Genomic DNA, 27235 nt, shown 5'->3' on the forward strand with positions numbered 1-27235 from the left:
TTTCTGACATAAGTTAAGGAATATCTGACATATATTATGTGCATTAAGGTGTGTGCCCTAGACGTTTCCTTATACACATGTGTGGTGAGAGGACATTACCAGCCTGCACTATTTTGGCTATATGTCTGTATTTGTTCTTATTTGACCTTGAAAAGGGCACCTGTCCCAGACTGATGTCGCACCAGGGGTTTTGTTGATGTATATATCTGAATGATTTGACACTTTCACAGTTCTTGGAAAGATAGGAACAGACTACATCCGCGTCAAAGGCAGACATGTTAATGATTCTGCAGAGTTTGAAGAAAAATGACAGCCACCATTGTCAAAGAAGGTGACCTCCATTACCTAGGATGAATTCGGGCCAAAGGTAAACAAACTGGACAGGATAACTAAAATGGAGAATATAGCTAAAGTAGAAGGTGTCCTGTATGTTTTTAAGAACCTAAAATTAAAAGAAAGAAGCCTAAAAAAATGGGATACAAATAGATAAAAATAATACAATTATGGAAGGAACCAGTCATAAGATTTATGACATTCCTGGAGTAATTTCTAAGCTAAATAGTCACTAAATTATCACTGAATGTGTTTTTGATTGATCTTGCTTATTAGAAATATTCATTATACATTTACAGAAAAAAAACACATGCCAGAAACATGCGTTTGTTGAGATAGCAATTCATTACTTGTTACATGTTCAATAACACATGTCTTCAAACTGACATGAAATTGTGTCTCTGCGTTGGAAAACATGATCCTTACAACAGGAAGTGTGCATCTTAGGCAAGACCTAAAAAGAACCCACACGTGTGAGAAAAAGAGACAGGAAGTGTAGGGTGGTGGAAAAAAAGTGGCATGAAGTTGCAAATCGAGACAGCCGAAGTATTCCTCAGCCCCAGCATTTAGCAGCCTGCACATATTTTTTTAATTAATTATTTATGGAGCAGTCTTCTAATCTGCGTATTTCAGAACCACAATGGTTTTTACCTTTGAGTATCAGACAGTCCTTCTGCACAAAAACAAGGAAGAGGTTGGGTGAGGACAGAGAAGTTATTTTAAAATGTGCCCTCCCTGGACAAAGATAATTGCACTTACCAGTTGGAGGAGGTCGTTCTTGGCTGCTTATAAGGGAGGTAGAGTGATTTCCATGTCCATTTCCCGCCACCCATCAGCACAGGAAGTGACATCACTGGATCTCCCATCATCCACCTGCACAGGAAATGACATCACTGAATTTCCCATCATCCATCTGGACAGGAAGTGACATTACTGGTTATTCCACCAAAACCATCTTTAAAAGAAGTTGCCAAGCAAGGGGACTTAATTCCCACCATCTATCAGCACCAGAAATGACATCATGGCATCCTGGACTCCTCCCTCCAGGACCTACTTAATGACAGCTACAACATGGACGCTCAGCAGGCGTTCCAAAGGCAAGCCCATTTGCACCCATCCATGCCTGGACCAAGTCTAGTGCCAGGAACTCTGGTCCAATCAGCACCCAGTGATACTCTGTAGCACTCCTTAGGTCGCTAGACCCCGGATGCCATTCCCCCCAACTGCTGCCGCACTGCACCTCACACCACAGTAGGAGATTTCACCTGTACTTACTACCGGTTCTCCAACAGCCACCTACCCACACCCCCATACAAACACTAACAAGACCCTCAACACTCCTCCCAACATTCACACCTCACAAGCACCACCATCTACACACCCACCCTACGCCACAGCAAGCCTGCATGTTAACACCCACTTGCGTGCATGCTTTACAACACATGATCACTCAGCAAACACACAACCAAAATATGTGACCTTCTGAGCAGCGACGCACCTGACATTCTCTTCATCACAGAGACCTGGCTCAACCCCTCATCAGTTCACGACATCGCTATGGCAATCCCAGAGGGCTACAAGATCACTCAACAAGACTAGAAGAAGCTAAAGACCTGGCTCTTCCTATAAGCACATTGGGACCACCCACCTACACTCTGGCCCTCTAGGCCAGGGTGATTAGTGCGCTATACAAATCAAAATAACATAACATGCTGTGCTGGATTTCAGCGCTTTTGGCTTAGGACTTCATAGGATTTAGCTGCAGTCGAGAGCAACAGTGGGGTGGGGCAGGGGGTGAAGAGGCCTTTCCTTGCTGGGTTAAACAGCTGTTCACTAGAATGGTCATAGAACTTACAGGTCCGCGGAACTGGGGGGGGGGGGGACTATTCAGTTATGGACTAGACAACTGTTTATTAGGGATGTCATAGGACTTATAGGTCGGGGAAACTTGGGGTGGTAGACCATCCGGTGCTGGGCTAGACTGCTGTTTCGTGGGGAGGAGATGAGAAAAACGGGGGAGACCATTCCGTGCTGGGCTAGACAGCTGTTTACTAGGGAGGTCACAGGACTTACAGATCGGGGAAAAGGGGCGGCAAGACCATGTGCTTCTGGGCTTCACAGCTGTTTACTAGGGAAGTCACAGGACTTAAAGGTCGGGGGAAAGAGGCAACGACCATTTGATGCTGGGCTACATGGGTGTTTGCTAGGGATGTCATAGGAGTTACATGTGGGGGAAACGGGCGGTAGACCATTCAGGCTGGGCTCGACGGCTATTTACTAGGGAGGTCACGCGACTTTCCTCTGAACGTGCCTCTCCCTGTTTCACCCCTCCTCCTCTACCTTTACACATAAAGTGACAGGTAGGACTTTTTGCACTTTTATCTCTAAGCATCATGCACTTTTATGGATTAAGATTTTTTTTTTTTTCATACAACGCTGGGGTGTTTTTTTATCTGGATATATGTGACCCCCCTGAACAATGAGCATGTTCACGGCCTTGTACCGGAGATGCAGGTGTTATGGTGTTTACAGGAGTGTTTATAGATAAGGTGCAAAGCCTGGAGAGGGGTTGGGTTAATACACTGCTGTACTTCAAGCACCAGGAAGCTGTTGTGGTCCGGAAACATCGATTACAACGCAGTAATTACAACGACCTACCTTTGCAACGCAACTGTTACAACGCAGCTGCCTTTACATCGCATGCCATTACAACGCATGTCACTACAACGCATGCCATTGCAACGCATACCATTACAACGCATGCCAGTACAAGGCATTATAAGGTAAGTAATGGAGATTCTTTTAGTATTATGGTGGGTATGGGTTTTGGGGTACATGGGAATAGTAATTTTTACCCCTACACTATCCAACACTTTCCCTACTGTTGCACTCACTGGAGTGGGAATAGTGATTGTTACCCCTACATTATCCAACACTTAGTAATGTTTACCCCTACACTATCCAACACTTACCCTACTATTGCACTGACTGGAGTGGGAATAGTCATTTTACCCCTACACTATCCAACACTTACCCTACTGTTGCCCTAAAGGTATTATGCATTGTAATGGTATGCGTTGTAATGGAATGCGTTGTAATGAAATGCGTTGTAATGGTAGTTTTAAAAAATGTGTTGTAATGGCATGCTTTGTAAAATCATGCAATGTAATGGTAGTTGCGATGTAAAGACTACGTTGTAAAAGCATGCGTTGTAATGGCATGCGTTGTAACGTCATATATTCCTGTGGTCCAGGTAGGATTGTCTAGCCACGCTGATTAGATGATTCTTTACAAACCCTCCAGGCACTGGTTGCTTTGCCTGTGTCCAGCTCTCGCTTGCATCACCCCAAGTAGGTTTCAGTGTCAATAGGTGGTCCAGGAGGGTTGAGCCTTTAGAAATGCATGCAAATGTATCCTATGGGTCTAACCTGAAGATTTCTCCTGAATCCAGCCCTGCGGGGTTTACGTTGGACATCTGAGTGATGGTATTTGATTGACAGGAAGGGAGAGCACAAGCTGGGGTCTTTACTGCCAGGAGGGCGATATAACTGACTGTGAGGGAGCTCCTATGGCATGTTGGGCTAGACTAGAGAGCTATTCAGTGGCGGCTGGTGAAGTTTCAAAGTCATGACGCGTGAAATGCGAGCACATCAGTCCCAAAGAAAGGGGGTTGGTTATACCTGCACGGCCTAAGTCTTAAGTTAAGAGCATTCTGTCATTGAAAGGATTACTCCTTACTTTTCTTTCCTAAATACCCTATCTCCAGAAAACACATTTCCCACAAGAGTGCAGCTGGAGGCAGACAGCATCTCTGTCAAGGCGCTAAGAATTGTAATCTAAACACAGCATGTTACATAGCTAACCCTGGGCCTGCCTTTCAACCATTGTTAGTGGCACAGTAGGATTTGATGGCTTGCATTTAAAATAAATAAATACAACTAACTGTTCTCCCTCGTGCTCCTGCCCCACAGCTCGTTTCTCTCAAGAGAAACTGTAGCTATGGCAAAGCATTTAATATCTATGGCAAAGCATTTAATGTACATCGTATGCATGAGCAGAGGGGTCAATGAGGCATTTTTTTTTTTTGCAGTTTTATATTGCGAAAACTCGACTTGGAGGTATTGGAATGCTTTACATGAGCGCCAATTACTTTACACAAGGACACATTCATTAAAAGAAAAAAATAGATTATGTTATTTGCTCAGAATCACAGAATGTTGAACCGACGCCAAGACTCGAACCTGGTTCCTTACGAGCTGTGAAAGGGTGGTGTGATATAGCGCCAGTGTTTGATTGAAACTTAGCCCCTGGGGCTACGGGGATGCAGACTGGACCACCCAGGGTTGCGTTTTCTCTTTGTTAGGAGGGGCAGGTCCATTGCGTTGCACATCTGGCGGAAAGCCTCCTCCCGACAGTCAGAATCTCCTAGACCATGTCAGAACCCTTCCGACCGACTCGGTTGGTTTACAATCTAACCGACCGATTAAGATATCCGCGGTCGGTTTGTAAACTGCACGATCTTTCGGAATTTGTTCCGACTGGCTCTCGGAAAATTCATGTCGGTCAGACCCGCTTCGTACGGTTCTACGGACTGTGTTTCTGACCGAGCGATTCTCTTGACTTTTGGGGCCCCAAGCAGGGCCCGCTTCATCCTGCAGCCTCCAGACCCCCCTGTAAAACCCTGTACTGTGTGGCAGGCACCATGGGGTGCCTGCAACAGGGTGCAGAATTGTACGCACGCCCCCAACTTCCCCATAGGCGCCTGTGTTGTCAGGCAGAACACGGACTCCCATAGGAGTCAATGGGAATCCGACTGAGCAGTGTTCGGTCGCATTGTAATCGGTCAGGAGGAACTGCCGACTGCAAGTTGGTCGATTCCAAGTCGGTGTCGATGTCGGAAGGAGGAAACTCCGACTGACATCGTAATGAAGCCCTAAGTCTTTGCTGGGGTGGTGACCTCACAGGCCTCAGGGCTGTGAGATCATCAGCCTGGTAAATGTTAATTAACGGTAACCTGCAATGTCTTTTTACATGCATTAAAGCATGTACGAAGACAGGAAGGTGAATAGTAGTGAGTGTTTTTACACTCCCTGCATAGCTACTTTCTACATTTTAAAACTAAATAAATCAAAATCTTCCAATTTAATAAAAGAAAAAAGCTATTTGGATGAAAAAAATTAAAGGGGGCGGGGCCCTGGCACTCTTATCAATGAGCCGCAGCTGAAGCTATTTGGTAAGAAGGTTATAGGACTAACTAGGGAGGCAGTAGACCTTGCAGGTCAGGGACTGGCCCTGCTGCCCTGGGCTTGAGAGCTGTTGACTAAGGATGGAATTGACTTACAGGTCAGGGAGGGCTGTGCTCTGCTGGGCTATAGAACTAGTTACCAGAATGGTTAGAGCCCCGCTAGAGAACTTTCTTACTGAACCATCCCTCTATTAATATGAAATCTCAGTGGAAAGTGGCAACTTCAAGCAGTTTTGATTTGCAGTCAATTTAAAGAACTCCTAGATTGTGTGATTTCCTTTCCTTGATAGGCAGCTTCCATAGAAATGTATACCGCGGAAGAGACATGCAAAATATTATAAATGCGTTGGGAGTACATGCCATTCAACTAACTTTTTTTATTTTACTACAGACAGCTTTAGTTGTCTGAGAGACCTCAGGTTACCAATACTTTGAAAAAATACCTATAAGAAGTTAGACATCTGTACATAGAGTAGACTTTGGGTCAGCCAGCTTCAGCCATTGGCTTGCATAATTTTTTTGTCGTTTGCCATTGCTTGGATGGGCTGTCCACTAAAACCATAAAATTTTGTTAATGCTTACATTGTCTAATTTGGGGTGCCTTTGGGTCTCGGCTATGAGGCTCAATAAGTCCCTTTGTTGGGTTACAGATGCAACATGACGAGTATTAAAGTATTTACATTGCTGACGTGATAACATCTTAAAAGCTGCTTTGCAGGCTTTTCTTTAGAAAGTGTGCTATCTTTTTTATTTATGAAAAACTTAAGCTATTTAGTAATCACTCTTATATATGGTTTTGTTCTACTCTGTCATGTTAATATTTTTTTTGTTCATAAAGTGTGCACACATTGGCTTCCTTGCAGATGCACCCAACATATTGGTCCATTTTCAAAAGTATCTATTATGCATTGTCTTGCTGTTTATACCTTTTTTAATGAATCACTTACAAAGCAATTTCATCTTCCGACTCCTGCTTATAACACTCTACTTTCATTGCGTAGATTAACTCTTCTAATGCAGTCTCTTCAACAAAGGGGCCCTGCTCTCAGCTTCAAATACCCTTTTATAGAGATCTCCTATTTAAAAACCCAGTTTCTGTAAACCCATTAAATAATGAGATGTCTGTCTTTCTGTAAATCTGGCACATAGCATGCTTTTAAGTATAGGTACATCTTAAATTAAATTAAATCATATCCATTGTGTCAGGAAATTGATGACATTAATCACAATTGCTTATAACACTCTACTTTCATTGCGTAGATTAACTCTTCTAATGCAGTCTCTTCAACAAAGGGGCCCTGCTCTCAGCTTCAAATACCCTTTTATAGAGATCTCCTATTTAAAAACCCAGTTTCTGTAAACCCATTAAATAATGAGATGTCTGTCTTTCTGTAAATCTGGCACATAGCATGCTTTTAAGTATAGGTACATCTTAAATTAAATTAAATCATATCCATTGTGTCAGGGAATTGATGACATTAATCACAATTGTTCCATGATATTATACAAAAGCTACAAACTGATTAATTAGACCACACATTTTTAAGAAAAGAAATCAATTACAATTTAATGCAAGATAGTACACAATCAGTATATCTTACAACTCGACCTACTAACCAGTTACATTTAACATTAAACATTAAACTTGTTGCTGTTAGGGTTGATCAAATGTCTAAATTTCTCCTTCCACGACATGGCCAAAATGTGGTTGTGGAATTAAAAGTCAGACAGATACAGCATGTGAGTAAATTATTCCAATCTGTATCCACAAAAGCAGTTCACTTTACATACAGTCGATTCATTTTCCTTGTGTCCCACAACTACCAATAGTAATGAAAGCATAAACAATAATCTTAGGAACTTGTGACTCACTGTTCCTCTAAATCGATGTGAGATACTCTTGAGGACTCAGACCTTTGAAGGGTTATGTAGTATGTTTACTTATTTTTAATTTCCTTAACAAGATACCATCCTCATGAAGGGAAGTCAATTGTAACTTTTTTTAATCTCTTTTTAAACACCTCATAATTAATAGTTAATCCACATATATGTAATTGTGATCATAGGGATCTCTACTTAATTCCATTTATTCTCGCTACCATCTCAGACCACATTAGCTGCTTCTGCTTTGTAATATCACTGTTACATGCTGTTTAAATGTATATTAAACTTGCTGCTTCAGAAATTACATATAACTTTTCTAACCTCATTTCCAGCCTTAACAGCACATGGGGTGTAGATTTCTCTAATTGAAAAATAGATAATAAGAGCTTACCGCTATTTAAGTAGACAACCATCCAATGTGTTACAATTGACTGTAGCACTATAGAAAATAGAGGGAATAAGCTTTGCTCTCATCCCCCTCGGAACCGGTTCAAATATAGGAGATAGAAGGCTTGAATATACACGATAGATAGGAAAATTGGAAGAAGTCATCTCGCCCCATTAGTTTGCTAACATGGGCCTTACGACTGCCCTTCCGATCATGAATTACCTCAAGTTCGTCACAAGAGCTAGCCTTCTCCAATTGTGCCAATCCATCGGCTATAACTAGATTTAATGGCTTCACATGCCATGACTTTTGTCTTACTAGTTTTATCAGCAGATCTTTCTGGCATATTGTAATTCTCCAATGCATTCAATGCAACTTGAAGACCCATTTGAGTCTGATCTACTAGTATTGTGTCCTCCGTGTGCTGCAGCTATGTGGTCGGTCTCCCACCCATTTAGGGTGATGTGACCCACATTGTCACCAATGCCATTCCCATGTTTGCATCATGTACACTGAACAACAGGGTGCACACCCCACCCTTGCTTCAGTCTTCTATGTCTACAGGGCCTTCTTGTGTTGTGCTCATCCTATGCAGTCTTCACTACCTAGTATGTCCTGTGATTTAAAGACTGAATTGCTCTGAACAATCCTTGATTTGTTCCCAGTTCTCTTCTTTCACCCACAGTTTTTCTATGTTATCATGGCCCATTGCCTGGATGTACTTCGATCCCCTCGTCTGCTGGCCTTATTGTTCCAGCACAGTAAGTGCAAAGACAGATAATAGTTGCCTATTGCATACTATGTGGACTAGTTTGTCCAAAAATATTCTTTCAAACACCTTCTCCTCCCTCCACATCTAAAAAGGTGATCATTCAAGGGTTACTCCAGATGCACTTTTTGTAAGGTAGATGGATAACCGAGTATCGCCATGAGTTTGGTGTGCATTAATGATATAACACTACATCAAACACTGGGACCTGCTGTTTAGCTCAGAAAATTGGGTTATATTTTAATATGTCCATGAGGAGGCCATTTAAGTCTTGGGCCCTGAATTGTCTTTTCTTGTAGGTTTATTTTGATTCAACTATACTCATCCCCCGCCACCCCAAGAAACTTTGGTAATGTAACTGTATGAAACACAAAGTCCTCAGTGGTAGTGGATAGTCAGTGTCTCTCTCTCTGTACTCTTGAGAAGGTGGGAGGACTCTAGTAAGTTCTTCTCAGTTGTTCACTTAAAGTTGCTACAAGCAGAATTTATAATAAACTCTTCTCTTATAATAATGTGGCTCACTTATCATTCTACCAGTCCAGTGGAATGTAATATTTCTGATCTATGCTTCCCTTCTGTCTCCATAGCTCCTGGCACTGAAGGACTGCTGCAAGAATCTGACAGAGACATGGCGAACGTCTCAATTAACCTTTCGGTGTGTGAGAACTACCGCTTCAACCACAAGCTACACCTGGTGGGCTACAGCGTTATCTTTTCATTTGGACTGCTCTTCAATTTGCTGGCCTTGTACATCTTCTTGCGCTACCTGCGGCTCAAATCAGTGGTCAGCATCTACATGTTCAACCTTGCAATTAGCGATCTACTCTTCACTCTCTCACTGCCACTGCGCCTCTACTACTACTCCAAGCACCACTGGCCCTTTGGTACACTCCTCTGCCAGCTGTCAGGGTCCCTCTTCCAGATCAACATGTATGGAAGCTGCCTCTTTCTCATGTGTATCAATCTGGACCGATATGTGGCCATCGTGCACCCACTACGCTGGCGGCACCTGAGGCGACCCAAGGTGGCCCGCCTGGTCTGCATAGCTGTCTGGGTCCTGATCCTGATGGGAAGCATCCCGGCTGCTCGCATCCACCTGTCCAATGACTGTCGCTATGCAAATGGCTCCATCTCACGCTGCTTTGAAGGCTTCAGCACCTGGGAAAAAAGTGTACTGCCACTTATAGTGCTAGCCGAGATTGTGGGCTTTCTGTTACCCCTGGTCACTGTGGCCTATGGCTCTGGCCGCATATTCCGCGAATTGTGCCGGGCAGGAGGCACGCAGAGTGTGCGGCGGCAGAAGACTGTGCGGCTGCTGATAGTCAACCTTGCTATCTTTGTTGTGTGCTTTGTACCTTACAACACCACACTTGCCATCTATGGGATGATGAAAGCCAACGTGGTAAAGGTGGAGGACGACACCCGCAGCTTGGTACGACAGGTTTTGGTTGTGACTGTGCTCCTGGCAAGCCTGAACTGCACCCTAGACCCACTGGTTTACTACTTTAGCACTGAGGGCTTTCGCAACACCTTCAAGAGACTGCGTATGGGGCAGGGCTGGGACTCTGAGGGAGGCACGGACAAGACATTGGTCAGGAGGTCTGGCACAACTAGAAGCAACTCTAGCAATGGCGAGGCAAGGTATTCAACCATGGAGAAGGGGTCACCTGCCATCGAGAAGGACCAGCCCTCCTTTAAAAAAGGCTGTCTCACCACTGAGAAGACTCAGCCTGCCCAGCCGATCTATCCACCGGTGATGCGACTCCGGGGCATACCCATCCAGGACTCTGCAATATAAGGAAGTAGACAGAGTTCTTTTCAAAAGAACCACTTCTGTTACTTTCCAGGAGGTTGGGTGAACGTACTGTCTTAGTGCCACCCACGGAAATAAAATAACCCAGCTTCGAAATTTGGGATACAGGTTGGGATGTCTTTAAAGTTACTATGTGAGGCCTGCTGTGCTAGGCCATAACTAGTTTGATACCTTTTAGGCAAAGACAGATGCTGACACTTCTAGGTAAAAGGGAGGTTAAGTTATGGCATCTGGGGCAAAACCAGGATCCATTTAGAGTTGGAACAAGTGAACCTGGTGCCAAGAGAATTTATCGTCCTGCCAGAGGGAACAAAAGAAGGAACGGAAGAACGCATTTGCAAGAACAGCGATATGGCAACAGAAAAGGAATCTGGTAAAAGATTGGAGGAGGGAATGTGTAGTAGGGGCATGAGGGAATAATTTTGCTAAATTATGAACATTAGCATTCAAAAGAGGGTGCACCCTGGGTTAAGGTGCCTAGACCACAGAGAGAGGATTTCGACTAAAAACAAAGACAGCAGTGGGCGAACAAACCTATAATAATGAAAGGGGGTGTAGTAAAAACACATGAAGCAGAGCGCACAGGAATATCTGAAAGGGCACCCAGATTACTGAAAAAACCTGCAGTATGAATACCTAATCTGAGCAGATTGGGGGAGAGTGGAGTAAACAAGTTAGAAAACGGGGAGCCTCAATAGGTAAAAGAGTCTAAGACACTGAGATAAGGTTTGGGATGAAAGCAAGGTATGACCACAGAGGACGATAATGGGGAAACCAGCCTGTAGAAGGCATGTAGAAACATCTCATCAGATATGGGTAAAATACACTAGAATACTGAGATAGTCTAGTGGCTGTTAATAATCTTGTACAAAGGAGACAGGATGTGAAGAAAGCTTAGAACAGGGGCAGTAGGAAAGAGGCTTTAAAACGGAGGGGTGTTGGGCTGACTAGGTTGAACTAAACAGACGGAAATGTATATGGTGTGTGGGCCTAAAAAACTAACACTTAAAGATGCTTCCAAGATTGAGTTAACCTCACAAAACCGGCGGTACATCAGTTAAAGGCAGCTAGAAGACCCAGTTTGGGTTAATAGCTATAAGATTATAACACGAGGATTGGAGCAGTTGTAGAAAGAGGAAGGTTAGGGAAATATAGTTCAGATCCCTAGAAACCATACACCTGGATAATGAAGCTACACGTGAAATGCAATAGATGTGGGATGTGTAAAGAAGATTAAAATGATTTGCACCTTGAATATCAACCCCAAAATATCAACAGGACACAATATTCAGGGCAAAATATTGAAATAAAAATATCTCCCAGTAAGTAAGCCTAGATTTTCTATACCTAATTCCGCATGTAGCTATCTATGCAGTGCATAAGTCTTCAAGGTACGTAGAAGTGGAGTTAGGAACAGTAAATCTATACCCTTATTTTGTCCCTCTATATTCTGTTCTCAACCTTCTTGACCACGATATTCTGGGGGTCAATATTTAGTAGTTCAATCGAGTAGGATGCACAAACGCAGTTATCGTGAATGTTAACTAGGAACTGTAATGGAGAGAAAGGCTTAGAATACAAAAATGGAGTGCTCTGTAATTCTAATGTCTGGTAGAAGCCCGGAGCATCAACATTCCAATGTTTGTTCACGTCTGTTGCTGGGAACAAAGGCCTCATGGAGCCCGAGGGGATTTGAGGCCTTTGTTTTACCAATTAGAACATTCTGCCCTCTAGGAGCGGAATGTTCTAATAGCCTTAGAGCCCTCCGTAGCAGGCTCTCCCGTCCATTAGAGGCCCGCTCCCCTTCGGAACAGCTCTTAGAATGTACAAAGTTGGAGAGGGTTAGATTAAAACATGAGACGTGCAAAGAGCAGAGAAGCCTTGAACACACAAAATGGTAAAGTCTATCTTTTAAAGTAAGTCACCTGCAATGTAGAGTGTAACACGGAACAGAGAAAGAGGGCTTGGTGCAAATGAGGTGCAATTGTTAGAGGAGCTTTGAACACACACACAGCCTGTGACGAAGAATGGAACTGCAGTAGGAGGCCTGAACCTAGAACAATTGATTGAAGACATTTTTCAATGTGGCCATTTCCTATGCGTGAGATGTGGGTCACTGAACCAAGAGTCTGCCTGATGTGCACATGGAACAGGCTGGGCGTAGAAGCCCGGAGCTACCCACGACTGGAACACATCCTGCGGGACCTTTCCCACATTGTTCACAACTGTCCATGCTCAAGAACATGGGATGCTAACTGAGAATTAATAAAGGCTCCTTGAAAACATGACAACTAGAATGTTGAGTGAGTCTTTGCAATTAAAAAAACTATTTCCTGTGACTGGTGAGCATAGGCCATGATAAATGTCCTGTTAATTGTGACCCATGAGGACATCATGTTACTTTTCATGGCAGACAACAGGTCATTTTACGTGCGAGAACCGATGTATGGTTAATGTTACCTGTGACTTATAAAGAAGTAATGCGACCTGTGACTGGTGAAGGGCCCGACCTTTTCACCCAATAGGAAATGACCAGTCATGCAAAAACCTTGAACTTTTGAGGGAGTCAGTGCAAGAGTCAGAAAAGTCACGGATTGGGAATGTTACCTGTGGCAGGTGTTACTTGTGAGAAGTGAGAGACAGACATAGCAGATGTCGCAAAAGAGCAACACGTCATGCTGCATATAACACGTAAGTAACTGCTCTACTGACATGTATCACGTGAGAGACAGGCCAGGTTACCTGGGACAGGTGAAGGGCATGTCGTGTTAGCTCTACCGTCGAGGGACATTATAATGTCTCGTGTGACAGTGAGGGACAGGTCTTGTTCCCTATGAAAGGTGGGTGACTTAAGGTCCAGTTTTCTGTGCCAAGAGAATGTATGCCATGTTACCTGTTATAGACATGTCAGAGGGGACGGGACTGGTAATGCTAGCTGAGATGAGCATGGGATCGGCCATGTTAGCCATGAAAAGTGGTATGTAACGTTTACCACACATGTTAAATTGCAGGTAACTACCAGTCAGGCTATTTTTGGCTTGTTTACCACGCAGTACTTTACAACACAGGTAAGTATTTTTTTTTTAACAACACATTTAAAAAAATGGGTATTTAAGAGTTGAGGATTTTTTTTTCTATAGACTTATGGGGTGGTTCAGGGGTGGGTATAGGTAAAGGGAGGTAAGAGTTTTATAGGGTTTAGGGTGGGTAGAGGTAAAGGGGGGTAAAAGTTTTTTAGGGTTAAAGGGCCTATAGAGGTAAGATGGGGTAAGGGGTTTTTATGGTTCAGATGTGGGTAGAGGTGAAAGGAGGCAAGAGATTTTTAAGGTTCAAGGGTGGGTAGAGGTAAAGAGAGGTAAGATTTTTTAGGGTTCATGGATGGGCAGAGGTAAAGGGGGCAATGGTTTTTTAGGGTTCGGAGGCAGGTAGAACTCAAGAGAGGTTAAGAGGTTTTTAGGATTCATGGGCAGATAGACGTAAAGGGAGGTAAGGGGGTTTTAGGGTTTAAGGGTGGGGTGGGTAAAGGTAAAGGGAGCTAAGCGTTATTTTTTAGAGTATATGTGTGTGGGTATAAGTACACACACACATACATATATATATATACATATATAAATAATATCAATTGTTACATTGCACAATGGGTTGTAAAATATCACATATGTAAAACAACATGTAAAAGACAACGCAATGTACAAATCTGTGGTAAAGGCACGGTTGTAAACAACAATCGTAACAACTGATTTTCATACAAAGTGACTGAAACATGCTACTTGTGGCAAGTGAGTTACAGGCCATGGTGCATGCCACAGCCTAAAAAATGCCTTATTCCTTGTGGTAGGCACGAGGAGACACCTCCACTGACAAATGATGGAGATGCCATGTTACCTGTCACCGTTGAGAAAGGTCATGTTAGCAGTGCCAGGTGATTGGCAGGTCAGGTTAACCTTGAAAAGTGAGAGACCTTTGTTATCCGTGATAGGGAAACTATGGATCATGCTACATATGACAGCTGATAGATAAGGAGAGCGAAGGGTCGCGTTACGTGTGACAGGTGAGTTGTGGCAGCCAAGAGACAGGCCATGTTACCAGTAAGAGGTGAGAAGACACCTTACCTGTAACAGGTGATGGACAGGTCATATCACCTTTGACATGCGAGCGACACATCATGTTATTTGTTACATGGCAGGCCTCTGTCATGCCACCTGTGCCATTTGACGACGAGATCATGCCACCACGTGTGGGGATGTCTATTTCGGAAGTGCTTGGAGGCCTTGTGTACCTGGATCTGTGTGTGCTGCCCCAGGCTGCCCTTGGCTCTGCTTAGCCCAGTCTCACTGTGAGCTGCTTCCAGGCTTTCTTTCAACTCCAGTTCCAAGAGAACAGGGGCTCGCCCGCGTGTCATGGCCACCATTCACTGCCTTAGTGTGGCATTAATGGTCTCTTACCTGGGTCACCTAGAAAACAACTCAGCACAATGTATGTGTGTCCTAACATCTTATCAGTCACAGCTCTGGGCTCAAATCCTCCTTGGAAGGTCATTCTCAGAGCAGGCTGTCGAAAGTGAAAGTGAAAGCATTCTACTTGGCACACCTGAGCTTCCTGTTATAGGGACAAATAAACCAACATGGTTGTGGAAACGTTTTCTGGAGTCCGAGGACAGACAAAGTTTACTGGCCTCAGACTGTAACAATCCATGACCTCTACCTCTGGTGTTTTGGGCCTTTACTTTACTGCAAAGTCCAAAACAGAGCACGGGGCACAACTTGAACATACGGTAGTGAGTTTGAGCAGTCCAAGGCTTACACAAGGAACAGGGGCAGGTTAAAGGTCAGAACTCAATGAAAGATACAATGGGAGTGTAGGAGAGTAGGATCTGCACTTATGATGCCCCCACTTTTTTTCTGATGTATACACTGGTTTCTGACTATAGTTTGGCTGGGTCCCTGCTAATCAGGGCCCCAGTCTCACTGATCTCTCTAAACAACTTGGTGTGCATATTAGATGCACTAGTGATTGGATACTGTGGTACCTTATGAGCCCCTAGTATATGGTACCTTAGGTACCTAGGGCATTGGTACTTCACATGCCTACCAGGGGCTGCAGCATGTATTATGCCACCCCTGGGAAGCATTCACAATCTGACACCACAGGCCTGCTACTGCAGCCTGTGTGAGGTAGTGTTAGCACTCCTCACCGAGGTATAGGTTCCTATATCTCACCATGCACACACATATAAACCTATCAGTCACCCCTCTTGCAGGCCCTAACAATCCTGCGGGCAGGGTGCTTGGTTTACTATGTGAGGGGGTGCTTCTGCATGAGCAGGACCCCTCTGCAGCTGGCAGAGTCTATTCTCTGCTGCTGTTTGTGGATGCGGTTAAACCATATACTCTTAAGTGCATTATAACCTTGCGGTAAATGCTAACTTTGGAATGACTGCATCAAAACATGTCGTGTTTGGTGTCAAACAACTTGGAATCATACCCCCACACCAGTAACTGGTGTGGGAGTATGATACCACCCTTCTAGAGGGGACGACATGTACCCACTGTACTAAGCGGTAGAAATCCCATAGAGCCCTGGCATCACAAAATGGATGCCACCAGCACAGACACTGGGCAGCCCTCCTGCTGCTGAACGAAACTTTCAGTGGAGGAAGCCCAACAAAAGGTATCCTGTCACAGGGAGGTGTCACCACCTCCCAGACAGGATTTAGTGTATTGGAGCTGGGTGGGTGCACTCTTAGAGTGCTTTGAAGTCCTGCTCTGGGGGAGCAGTAGGCTCCTCTGTGCATATGCCAGCTCAAACCAGTTCAGGGGCTACCTGCCCATGCTCTGGCGCGAAACTGGACAAAGGGAAGTGGGTGTAACCACCCACTACCCTGACCCTCCTAGAGGAGTGGTCATAGAGCTAGTCCCTCCCCTATCTTCACTATAAGATACCAAGCATTGCCAATGCCATTCAGATTACCCTGGACGACGCTCTACAAAGAAGAATCCTGGCCCTTCGACGTTCCACTATCTCTGGAAGACTTAAGAATCTCCCTTGTAGTCAAGGAGTGACTCCCCTGCTTGGCAGGCACCAGTAACTTTACTCAACGGTTGCAAACTTCACCGCTCCCGCCGGAGTCCGAAGTCCCTGTGTCCCCTGAAGTGGATTTCCTGACCTCTCGACGGCCATTTTGAGTCCCCAGCAAAGCTGTGGCATCTGGACCCCACGAGTGACGAGGAACAGCAATACCAGGGAACCGTGCACTGATTTCGAGTGCAAACCCTAAACAACGTTCTACGAACTTGTGCTTTGGACCATCTGTAGTTCAAGCCCCTAGCAGGTCTGGTACCGAAAATCAGCGGCCTACCCTGTCCCAAGTGACCGTGGGCTCCTGTGGAACTTTTCCTGCAAAGGCGTCTTTGCGGTTACTTGCCCGTTGGCTAGTGACTCACCCGAAGACTTTCTCATCAACTTCAAGGGCACTCCTGGTTGCTCCGGGCCTGCCCTCACTTACCATCACTGGGTAAGTCCATCAGACCTTGCTGGTCTGCATCATCGTCAATCTTCAGTCCACACATGACTTGAAGTTGCCAAGGCTTGTTGGCTCCAATCCGGTTGCCGACACCGTCATCAGCTGCAGACGCCGTGGAACCCTCCGAATCCAGCTGCTGGTCACCGTCGATCCCTCCTGGACCTCGTGAGCGAAGAGACAAATCACCATCGACGACCTGAAACGACGCAACATCAGTGGTCCTCCATCCTGCTGGCCACCGGTCACTGGCAAGTGACTTTGAACACTGTCCCCTCAATTTTCAGGTCCTCTTCAACTTCAATCCATCTTCGGATTCCCGCGGACACCTCTTCAGTCGTCTCAAGCAGCAAGTCTTCATTGGTCTCCATTGAAAACAGCATCGCGACCCGACACCAAAAGACACCTATGCACCCGGCTTCCCTGGGTGAGGTAACTCATGCACTCCGGTGCCCAAGTGTGTTTTCGTCCTCGAAATACTTACCCTGTAAGTGGCTTGCTTGTTGACTTCTTCGAAGTGCCCTAAAACTTTAAAATACAAACCGCGACTTGCGCCATTGTAACCTATAGGAAACCCGCGGCTGTGTTTAGACACTGCACGCGTCTCCCGTGGGCTTGTTACTTACCTGCTAACACTGCAGTAGTGAAGCCCCAGCGATTCCCAAGGCCCTAGGCGTTGTTACTTTGCAAGTCGAGTTTGTTAAACCATTTTCTTAGTATATGGTCTGGTACGCCCCTAGGGCTACAGCCATATTTGTGCTTAATTTATTGAGAACTGTTGACATTTGAATGTGTATCTGGGTTCTAATCTCAAAGAGATTAGTAGAGTGTATCTAGAAATAAATACATATATTTTTGATATATATACCTGTGTGGTGTCCTTTTCATTTGGTAATTCAAGAGATTATAAGGTAAAACAAGCTGCTTTACATTCCTCAGAGACTTACCCTGAAGGCTGCTCTCCACAGCGACCACTAGGATAGCTTTCTTTAAAAGGTTGTCTTAAACCTATCTACCATAGGAGTCGAATTGGACTGGTGCAAGGTGGCCACTATAACTAGTGACCGGCATATGCCAGGCCAACTTCTCACATTGGTGGGCAGCGTGTGGGATTCCAGCTTGCCATTGTTTTAACAGAAAATCTCTATTTGAATTACTAACTGAAAACCACTAAAGGTCCACAAGGTACATATAAAGTCAAGCTAGTATCAATAAGTTCTACTGAACTTAGAGCTGTTTGTGAAGGGATAAGCACACCCTTGCTACAGCTCAAGCTAGGTCCAGTAGGCCTCAACTAGTGTAGGTAGTACAACACTGCACAACACTAGTATGTCTCACCAAGGTGGAGCCAGTGGGTCCACCCCATCTCAGTACAAAGACATAACCTACACTGAACTGAAGGCCTTATGCTTTGAAAGACAACTGAGGGTGGGCAGGAGTCCCTCATCACAACACCTGATAGATCTGTTAGTAGCAGATGACCTGAGACATGCTCTAGGAGCTAGTGGGTCTGCATCAGGGAGTCGGTCCACCATAGTCTCTGGGTCTGATGATGAAAATCAAGATGACCTGGAGTCTGTGATTGAAGGGCCAGACTCAGAAGGGTCTGAAAGGAACAGAGGAATTCTCCTTAAGGGAGCTGACAAAGTGGGAGAAAGGCCTAGGTCCCCCTCAAGGGACTCTGACCATTCATACCACTCTGGAAGAGAATCTGTTCAGCAGAGGAACTCCAGGGAGTCCTCCTCCGACAGAAGGTTCAAGTATGAGGAAGCTAGGATTGCCCTCAGAGCCAAGCAATTGGCCTTAGATAGGGAAGCCTTCAAGCTCCAAAGAGCTTCTAAGAAGGAGGGGTTAGATACCCCTGGTGGCAGCAACAGTGTCCCTAGATGCAGAGATTACATTCCAGACCATAGGAACCTGTCCAAGGTTGTTCCTCCCTACCAGAGTGGGGATGATATCCACAAATGGATTACTGCTATGGAGAGGGCCTGTAAAGTTCAACAGGTCCCCCAGACACAGTGGGCAGCAATCTTGTGGCTCTCCTTTTCAGATAAAGGTAGAGACAAGCTCCTCACTGTTAGAGAAGAGGATGCTAATGATTATGAAGCCCTGAAGAGTGCTTTGATAGATGGGTTTGGCTTAACCACTGAACAGTACAGGTTGAAGTTCAGAGACACCCAGAAAGCCCAGACTCAGGATTGGACTGACTTTGTTGATTGTGCAACCAAGGCTCTAGAAGATTGGCTGGTTGGTAGTAGAGTAACTGACTTTAAGGGATTGTATAATCGTATAATGAGAGAACAGATCCTTAATAATTGCCAGAACCAGTTGTTGCATCAGTACTTGTTGGACTCTGATCTGACCTCTCCCCAAGAATTGGGAAAGGAGGCAGACAAATGGGTCAGAACCAGGGTGAGGCAGAAAAAACAGAACCAAGGTGGTGACACTAAGAAGCAAGATCCTAAAGGCTCAGATAAAGGTGGGGATAAATCTAAAGACCAGAAGTCTTCACAAGGGCCCCAAATATCTGCAACTGTTGGGGAGTCACAATCTGCAAAGGGAAAAGGCAAAAAGAAGCCCTGGTGCAAATTCTGTAAACAGAAAGGGCACTGGACTTCTGACTGTACAAAGTCCAAAGACCAAATCATCACCACTCCAGCCCCTTAGGCAACTGTTCCCCCTAGTGCAGTCATTGGTGGAGGTAATACTCAGAATAAGGGTGTAGTAGGGTTGACCCTGGGTTCTGATGTGGACTCTGGCCTAGTCATAGTACCAACACAGGCATTGCTAGTTTGTGAGGGAGACCTTGATATGTCCTTCCTAGTGAGCCCCAGTAATCTGGGAAAGTACAAACAGCAGCCTATCATAAATGGCAAACAGGCTTTGGCATTTTGGGACACAGGTGCTAGTGTTACCATGGTGGCAGAGGACCTAGTGGACCCTACACAGATCATCCTGGGTAACATGTACCAGGTAACCAATGCAAGCAACACCAGGACCAACCATAGCCTGGCAGTTGTGAATTTCTACTGGGGAGGGGTAACTGACCTCAAAAAGGTAGTAGTCAGTGCAGACCTCCCTGTCGAATGTTTGTTGGGCAATGATCTGGAGACTTCAGCCTGGTCTGAAGTAGAATTATGGACTCATGCTGAGATGTTGGGCATACCTGCAGCGGTATTTGCTGTGACCAGGTCACAAGCCAAAATGCATAGAGCTGAACCAGCTCTGAATCCTGAAACTATGGACCAGATGCTACCCAAGAGGAGGAGCAGTAGGCTTAAGGCTGGGCCTTCCCCTCTGTCTCAGATCTCAGATTCCCCTCCTGAGGGAGGAGAAGCAGAGCCTGAAGAAGGAACTGCCCCAGAGGAACTTGAGCCTGGTCAGGTTGAGTTCTTGGGGGGCAGGGGTACCTTCCAGGGAAGATCTGAGCAAAGAGCAACAGTGCTACCCCACTCTCGAACCCCTCAGATAGCTGGCTGCTGCTGAGGCTGCTGGGAGTGCTAGTGGGTCCCATAAGGTTTATTGGGATGAGGGGCTCCTATATTCTGAGGCTAGAGATCCTACCCCTGGAGCCACCAGCAGGTCGGTAATTCCTCAGAAGTTTAGGGGGTTCCTCTTGACCCTAGCACATGACATCCCATTGGCAGGACACTTGGGCCAAAACAAGACCTGGGACAGGCTTGTACCTCATTTTCATTGGCCACACATGTCTGAAGACACCAAGGAGTTGTGTCGCTCCTGTGTCACTTGTCAAGCCAGTGGCAAGACAGGTGGCACCACAAAGGCCCCCCTGATACCACTACCTGTGGTGGGGGTTCCCTTTGAAAGGGTAGGGATTGACATTGTTGGTCCCCTTGACCCACCAACTGCATCTGGGCACAAATTTATACTGGTGGTAGTGGATCATGCCACCAGGTATCCAGAAGCTATACCCCTAAGGACTACCACAGCTCCTGTGGTAGCAAGAGCCCTCATTGGAGTTTTCTCCAGAGTGGGTTTCCCTAAGGAGGTCATCTCTGACAGAGGTTCTAACTTTATGTAAGGATATCTAACTGCAATGTGGAAGGAGTGTGGTGTCAACTACAAATTCACTACTCCCTATCACCCACAATGCAATGGGTCAGTTGAGAGATTCAACAAAACCCTAAAGGGAATGATTAAAGGCCTCCCAGAAAAGCTTAGGCAAAAATGGGACCTTTTACTTCCCTGCCTTCTGTTTGCATACAGGGAGGTTCCTCAGAAGGGGGTTGGCTGCTGGCTACAGCCCTTTTGAACTTCTGTTTGGGCACCCTGTTAGAGGACCATTATGTCTGGTGAAGGAGGGATGGGAGTTACCTCTCAAACCTCCCAAACAGGATGTGATGGACTATGTACTTGGTCTCCGCTCCAGGATGGCAGAGTATATGAAGAAGGCCAATGAAAAACCTTGAGGCAAGCCAAGAACTCCAAAAAGCTTGGCATGACCAAAAGGCTGTCCTGACTGTTTACCAGCCAGGCCAGAAAGTGTGGGTGTTGGAGCCTGTGGCCCCAGCAGCTCTCCAGGACAAATGGAGTGGCCCCCATACAATTGTTAAAAAGAAGGGAGAGGTCACCTACTTGGTAGATCTTGGCAATCCCAGGAGCCCCCTTAGCGTGCTTCATGTCAACAGACTTAAGGCATATATGAACAGGGCTGACATGAGCTTGCTCATGGCAACTGATGAGGACCAGGAGGAGGAGAGTGACCCTCTCCCTGACCTGCTCTCACAGAACCCTGATGATGGGTCAGTTGATGGTGTTGCTTTGGCAAGCAGCCTCACTGAACATCAACAAACTGAATGTAGACAAGTGCTACATCAGTTTAGACATATGTTTAGCCTGACCCCAAGTCAGACTTCCTGGTGCACCAATGAGGTGGACACTGGAGACAGTCTGCCTGTAAAGAGTAAAATCTACAGGCAACCTGACCATGTCAGGGATTGTATCAGGACTGAAGTCCAGAAAATGTTGGAGCTAGGTGTTATTGAGCCCTCAGATAGCCCTTGGGCTAGCCCAGTAGTCCTTGTCCCAAAACCTCACACCAGGGTGGTAAGAAAGAGATGAGGTTTTGTGTTGACAACAGGGGCCTCAATGCGGTCACCAGGACTGATGCCTACCTAATACCAAGGGCAGATGAACTAATAGACACTTTGGCCTCAGCCAAGTATCTCAGTACATTTGACCTTACAGCAGGCTATTGGCAAATCAAGTTAGCTGATGATGCCAAGGCTAAAACAGCATTTTCGACCCCTGGTGGGCACTATCACTTTGTGGTAATGCCCTTTGGTTTGAAGAATGCACCTGCCACATTTCAGAGGTTGGTGAATAAAGTTCTGACTGGTATGGAAACCTATTGCTCAGCTTATCTTGATGATATTGCTGTCTTTAGTTCCACCTGACAGGATCACCTGGTCCACCTCAGGAATGTACTGGAGGCCCTTCAGAAAGCAGACCTCACTATCAAGGCCACTAAGTGCCAGATAGGGCAGAGTCAGGTTGTGTACCTGGGCCACCTTGTAGGTGGAGGCCAGGTTCAACCATTGCAGAGCAAGATCCAGACCATAATGGAATGGGTAGCTCCAACCACCCAGACACAGGTGAGAGCCTTCTTGGGCCTGACTGGGTATTACAGGAGGTTTGTTAAGGGATATGGATCTATAGTGACCCCCTTAAATGATCTGACCTCCAAGAAAATGCCAAAAAAGGTTCAGTGGACAGCTAGCTGTCAAAAGGCATTTGATGACCTCAAGCAGGCAATGTGCACTGCCCCCATCTTACAGAGTCCAGATTACAAAAAGAAGTTCATTGTTCAAACAGATGCTTCAGAGCTGGGTGTGGGAGCTGTACTGTCTCAACTTAATGATGAAGGTCAAGACCAGCCAGTAGCTTTCATAAGCAGAAGGCTGACCCCTAGAGAGAAACGTTGGTCAGCTATTGAGAGGGAGGCCTTTGCTGTGGTGTGGGCCCTGAAGAAGCTGAGGCCATACTTGTTTGGCACTCACTTCATAGTTCAGACTGACCGTAAGCCCCTCCTATGGCTCAAACAGATGAAAGGTGACAATCCTAAACTGCACAGGTGGTCCATTTCCCTACAGGGGATGGACTATACAGTGGAACATAGACCTGGTACCCAACATGCCAATGCAGATGGACTCTCAAGGTATTTCCACTTAGAACATGAAGACTCAACTGGTCAAGGTTAGTTTAATGTCCCTGCGTTTGGGTGGGGGGGGGGGTGTTGTGTAGGAGAGTAGCATCTGCACTTATGTTGCCTCCACTTTTTTTCTGATGTATACACTGGTTTCTGACTATAGTCTGGCTGGGTCCCTGCTAATCAGGGCCCAAGTCTCACTGATCTCTCTAAACAACTTGGTGTGCATATTAGATGCACTAGTGATTGGATACTGTGGTAGCTTATGATCCCCTAGTATATGGTACCTTAGGTACCTAGGGCATTGGTACTTCACAAGCCTACCAGGGGCTGCAGCATGTATTATGCCACCCCTGGGAAGCATTCACAATCTGACACCACAGGCCTGCTACTGCAGCCTGTGTGAGGTAGTGTTAGCACTCCTCACTGAGGTATAGGTTCCTATATCTCACCATGCACACACATATAAACCTATCAGTCACCCCTCTTGCAGGCCCTAACAATCCTGAGGGCATGGTGCTTGGTTTACTATGTGAGGGGGTGCTTCTGCATGAGCAGGGCCCCTCTGCAGCTGGCAGAGTCTATTTGCTGCTGCTGTTTGTGGATGTGGTTAAACCATATACTCTTAAGTGCATTATAACCTCGCGGTAAATGCTAAATTTGGAATGACTGCATCAAAACATGTCGTGTTTGGTGTCAAACAACTTGGAATCATACCCCCACACCAGTAACTGGTGTGGGAGTATGATCCCACCCTTCTAGAGGGAACGACATGTACCCACTGTACTAAACGGTAGAAATCTCATAGAGCCCCGGTATCACAAAATGGATGCCACCAGCACAGACACTGGGCTGCCCTCCTGCTGCTGACCGAAACTCACAGTGGAGGAAGCCCAACAAAAGGTATCCTGTCACAGGGAGGTGTCACCACCTACCAGACAGGATTTAGTGTATTGGAGCTGGGTGGGTGCACTCTTAGAGTGCTTTGAAATCCTGCACTGGGGAGCAGTAGGCTCCTCTGTGCATATGCCAGCTCAAACCGGTTCAGGGGCTACCTGCCCCTGCTCTGGCACGAAACTGGACAAAGGGAAGTGGGTGTAACCACCCACTACACTGACCCTCCTAGAGGAGTGGTCATAGAGCTAGTCCCTCCCCTATCTTCACTATAAGATACCAAGCATTGCCAATGCCATTCAGATTACCCTGGACGACGCTCTACAAAGAAGAATCCTGGCCCTTCGACGTTCCACTATCTCTGGAAGACTTAAGAATCTCCCTTGGAGTCAAGGAGTGACTCCCCTGCTTGGCAGGCACCAGTAACTTTACTCAACGGTTGAAAACTTCACCGCTCCCGCCGGAGTCCGAAGTCCCTGCGTCCCCTGAAGTGGATTTCCTGACCTCTCGACGGCCATTTTGAGTCCCCAGCAAAGCTGTGGCATCTGGACCCCACGAGTGACGAGGAACAGCAATACCAGGGAACCGTGCACTGATTTCGAGTGCAAACCCTAAACAACGTTCTACGAACTTGTGCTTTGGACCATCTGTAGTTCAAGCCCCTAGCAGGTCTGGTACTGAAAATCAGCAGCCTACCCCGGCCCGTGTGACCGTGGGCTCCTGTGGAACTTTTGCTGCAAAGGGGTCTTCGCGGTTACTTGCCCGTTGGCTAGTGACTCACCCGAAGACTTTCTCATCAACTTCAAGGGCTCTCCTAGTTGCTCTGGGCCTGCCCTCACTTACCCTTGCTGGGTAAGTCCATCAGATCTTGCAGGTCTGCATCATCGTCAATCTTCAGTCCACACGAGACTTGCAGTTGCCAAGGCTTGTTGGCACCAATCCGGTTGCTGACACCGTCATCAGCTGTAAACGTTGTGTAACCCTCCGAATCCAGCTGCTGGTCACCGTTGATCCCTCCTGGACCTCGTGAGCGAAGAGACAAATCACCATCGATGACCTGAAACGACGCGACATCAGTGGTCATCCATCCTGCTGGCCACCGGTCACTGGCAAGTGACTTTGAACACTGTCCCCTCAATTTTCAGGTCCTCTTCAACTTCAATCCATCTTCGCATTCCAGCGGACACCTCTTCAGTCGTCTCAAGCAGCAAGTCTTCATTGGTCTCCATTGAAACAGCATCGCGACCCGACACCAAAAGACACCTATGCACCCGGCTTCCCTGGGTGAGGTAACTCGTGCACTCCGGTGCCCAAGTCTGTGTTGGCCCTCGAAATACTTACCCTGTAAGTGGTTTGCTTGTTGACTTCTTCGAAGTGCCCTAAAACTTTAAAATACAAACCGCGACTTGCGCCATTGTAACCTATAGGAAACCCGCGGCTGTGTTTAGACACTGCACGCATCTCCCGTGGGCTTGTTACTTACCTGCTAACACTGCAGTAGTGAAGCCCCAGCGATTCCCAAGGCCCTAGGTGTTGTTACTTTGCAAGTCGAGTTTGTTAAACCATTTTCTTAGTATATGGTCTGGTACCCCCCTAGGGCTACATCCATATTTGTGCTTAATTTATTGAGAACTGTTGACATTTGAATGTGTATCTGGGTTCTAATCTCATAAAGAGATTAGTAGAGTGTATCTAGAAATAAATACATATATATTTGATATATATACCTGTGTGGTGTCCTTTTCATTTGGTAATTCAAGAGATTATAAGGTAAAACAAGCTGCTTTACATTCCTCAGAGACTTAGCCTGAAGGCTGCTCTCCACAGCTACCACTAGGATAGCTTTCTTTAAAAGATTGTCTTAAACCTATGTACCATAAGAGTCGAATTGGACTGGTGCAAGGTGGCCACTATAACTAGTGACCAGCATATGCCAGGCCAACTTTTCACAGGGCGCCAATAAATTACCGTCCATCCAGTGCTTTTGCATTTACTTCTAACACACAACGTAATACGTATCGAACAAAATTCAGAGGGTAGCCATATTGGCTAGAGCGGTTAAGGTAACAGCCACAGGTGCTTCTTCTTGTTATGGGAAGACTACAAGATGCAGTTCTGGTTTCCGGGTGTGTAAAACCATCACAGGCACTTTAGCTTCTGGTACGCTACCGGGGCCGAAGGGTCTCGATGCCTCACCATAGGGCCCGACAGTGGAGATCATCCCTGGGTCCCAGCAGGCTGTGTTCTGCTCCTTATGTCACAGCGCCTCGCGATCGATCCGCCTCTTCTAGGTAGGCTCTACTTCATGCGAAGGCACCTCTAGCATCCCTCTTCAGCAGCCAGGTAGCTCCTTCCCTCAGGCAGGCCCAAGGCAGCTGTTCCTGGCAGGCTGCAGATCACCCAGGCTCCTGGTCCTGAACTTAGTAAAGGGGAGTTGGCCTTCAACAACCCAAACCTGGAGCACAGAAGAGTTTCTTGGTCGCCACTGATGTGGAACCCTGGCTTGTGGTAGAGAAATCTTGGATTCCTGGCTCATGGTTTCTGCCTCATATATATCCCAAGTTTGTCCACACGTCTGCATATTCCACAAGTCCAACAAGGCAGTTCCTGACTTTTTTTTATTTCTTCCAGACAGCTACAGCCTTTGTCGTTGTCTCACCATCTCATCAGGAAATGGGGTGGAGATGGGAGTCTCCTGTCAGTGAGAGCCAAAACAAAGGTGCAAAAGAGGGAGGGGCTCCCCCACTCAATTACCACTCCACCCGGTGGGGTAACAATCCTAGCGAACAATCGCTACCCTTCGAAAGGGCACTGACTCCTAACGCCCACGCCCTAGAGTTGGGTCCTCTCGAAAGAACCCCCAGAAGGCTTGGGAGGAGCCCTGCTGTCCCCAACCCTCATAATTTTAAATGTTCTGGTTCAGGAAATCAAAATGGGTGCCATAGTCCTATACATCAAACTCACCCCACGCACATTCTATGGCACATTTAGAAACTACACACACATGTGCCATTCAAGTCCCACATGTATGGAGGGGTGGACCCAGTTGCTGGGACGTACAGACAATTTTAAAACAGGGGAGAGGCAATTATGTGTCTTTGCCTGGTAGATGAAAGATAAAACAGCCTGTCCTACTGCCAGACTCTGTTGGGGCCGCTACTGTCAGTCTAGTTATGCTCAGAAGGGGGGGCATGATGTGCCCCCAGACCACAGACTCGAG

At 46.2% G+C, this 27235-nt stretch overlaps 1 protein-coding gene across 2 annotated transcripts in view; it reads left to right on the forward strand.

Annotated features, from left to right (window-relative positions):
- Positions 1 to 12720, forward strand: part of LPAR5 (lysophosphatidic acid receptor 5) — a 39286-nt gene extending 26566 nt beyond the window's left edge. For both annotated transcript variants that reach the window (XM_085619806.1, XM_085619807.1), the window contains exon 3: positions 9207 to 12720. In XM_085619806.1, the coding sequence (XP_085475932.1) occupies positions 9248 to 10417 (1170 nt within the window). In that variant the 5' untranslated portion in view covers positions 9207 to 9247 and the 3' untranslated portion in view covers positions 10418 to 12720. The remainder of the gene's footprint in view (positions 1 to 9206) is intronic.
- Positions 12721 to 27235: the final 14515 nt, after the last annotated feature.

Source organism: Triturus cristatus, chromosome 7 (genome assembly GCF_964204655.1).
Source record: "Triturus cristatus chromosome 7, aTriCri1.1, whole genome shotgun sequence".
Classification (NCBI taxonomy): Eukaryota; Metazoa; Chordata; class Amphibia; order Caudata; family Salamandridae; genus Triturus; species Triturus cristatus.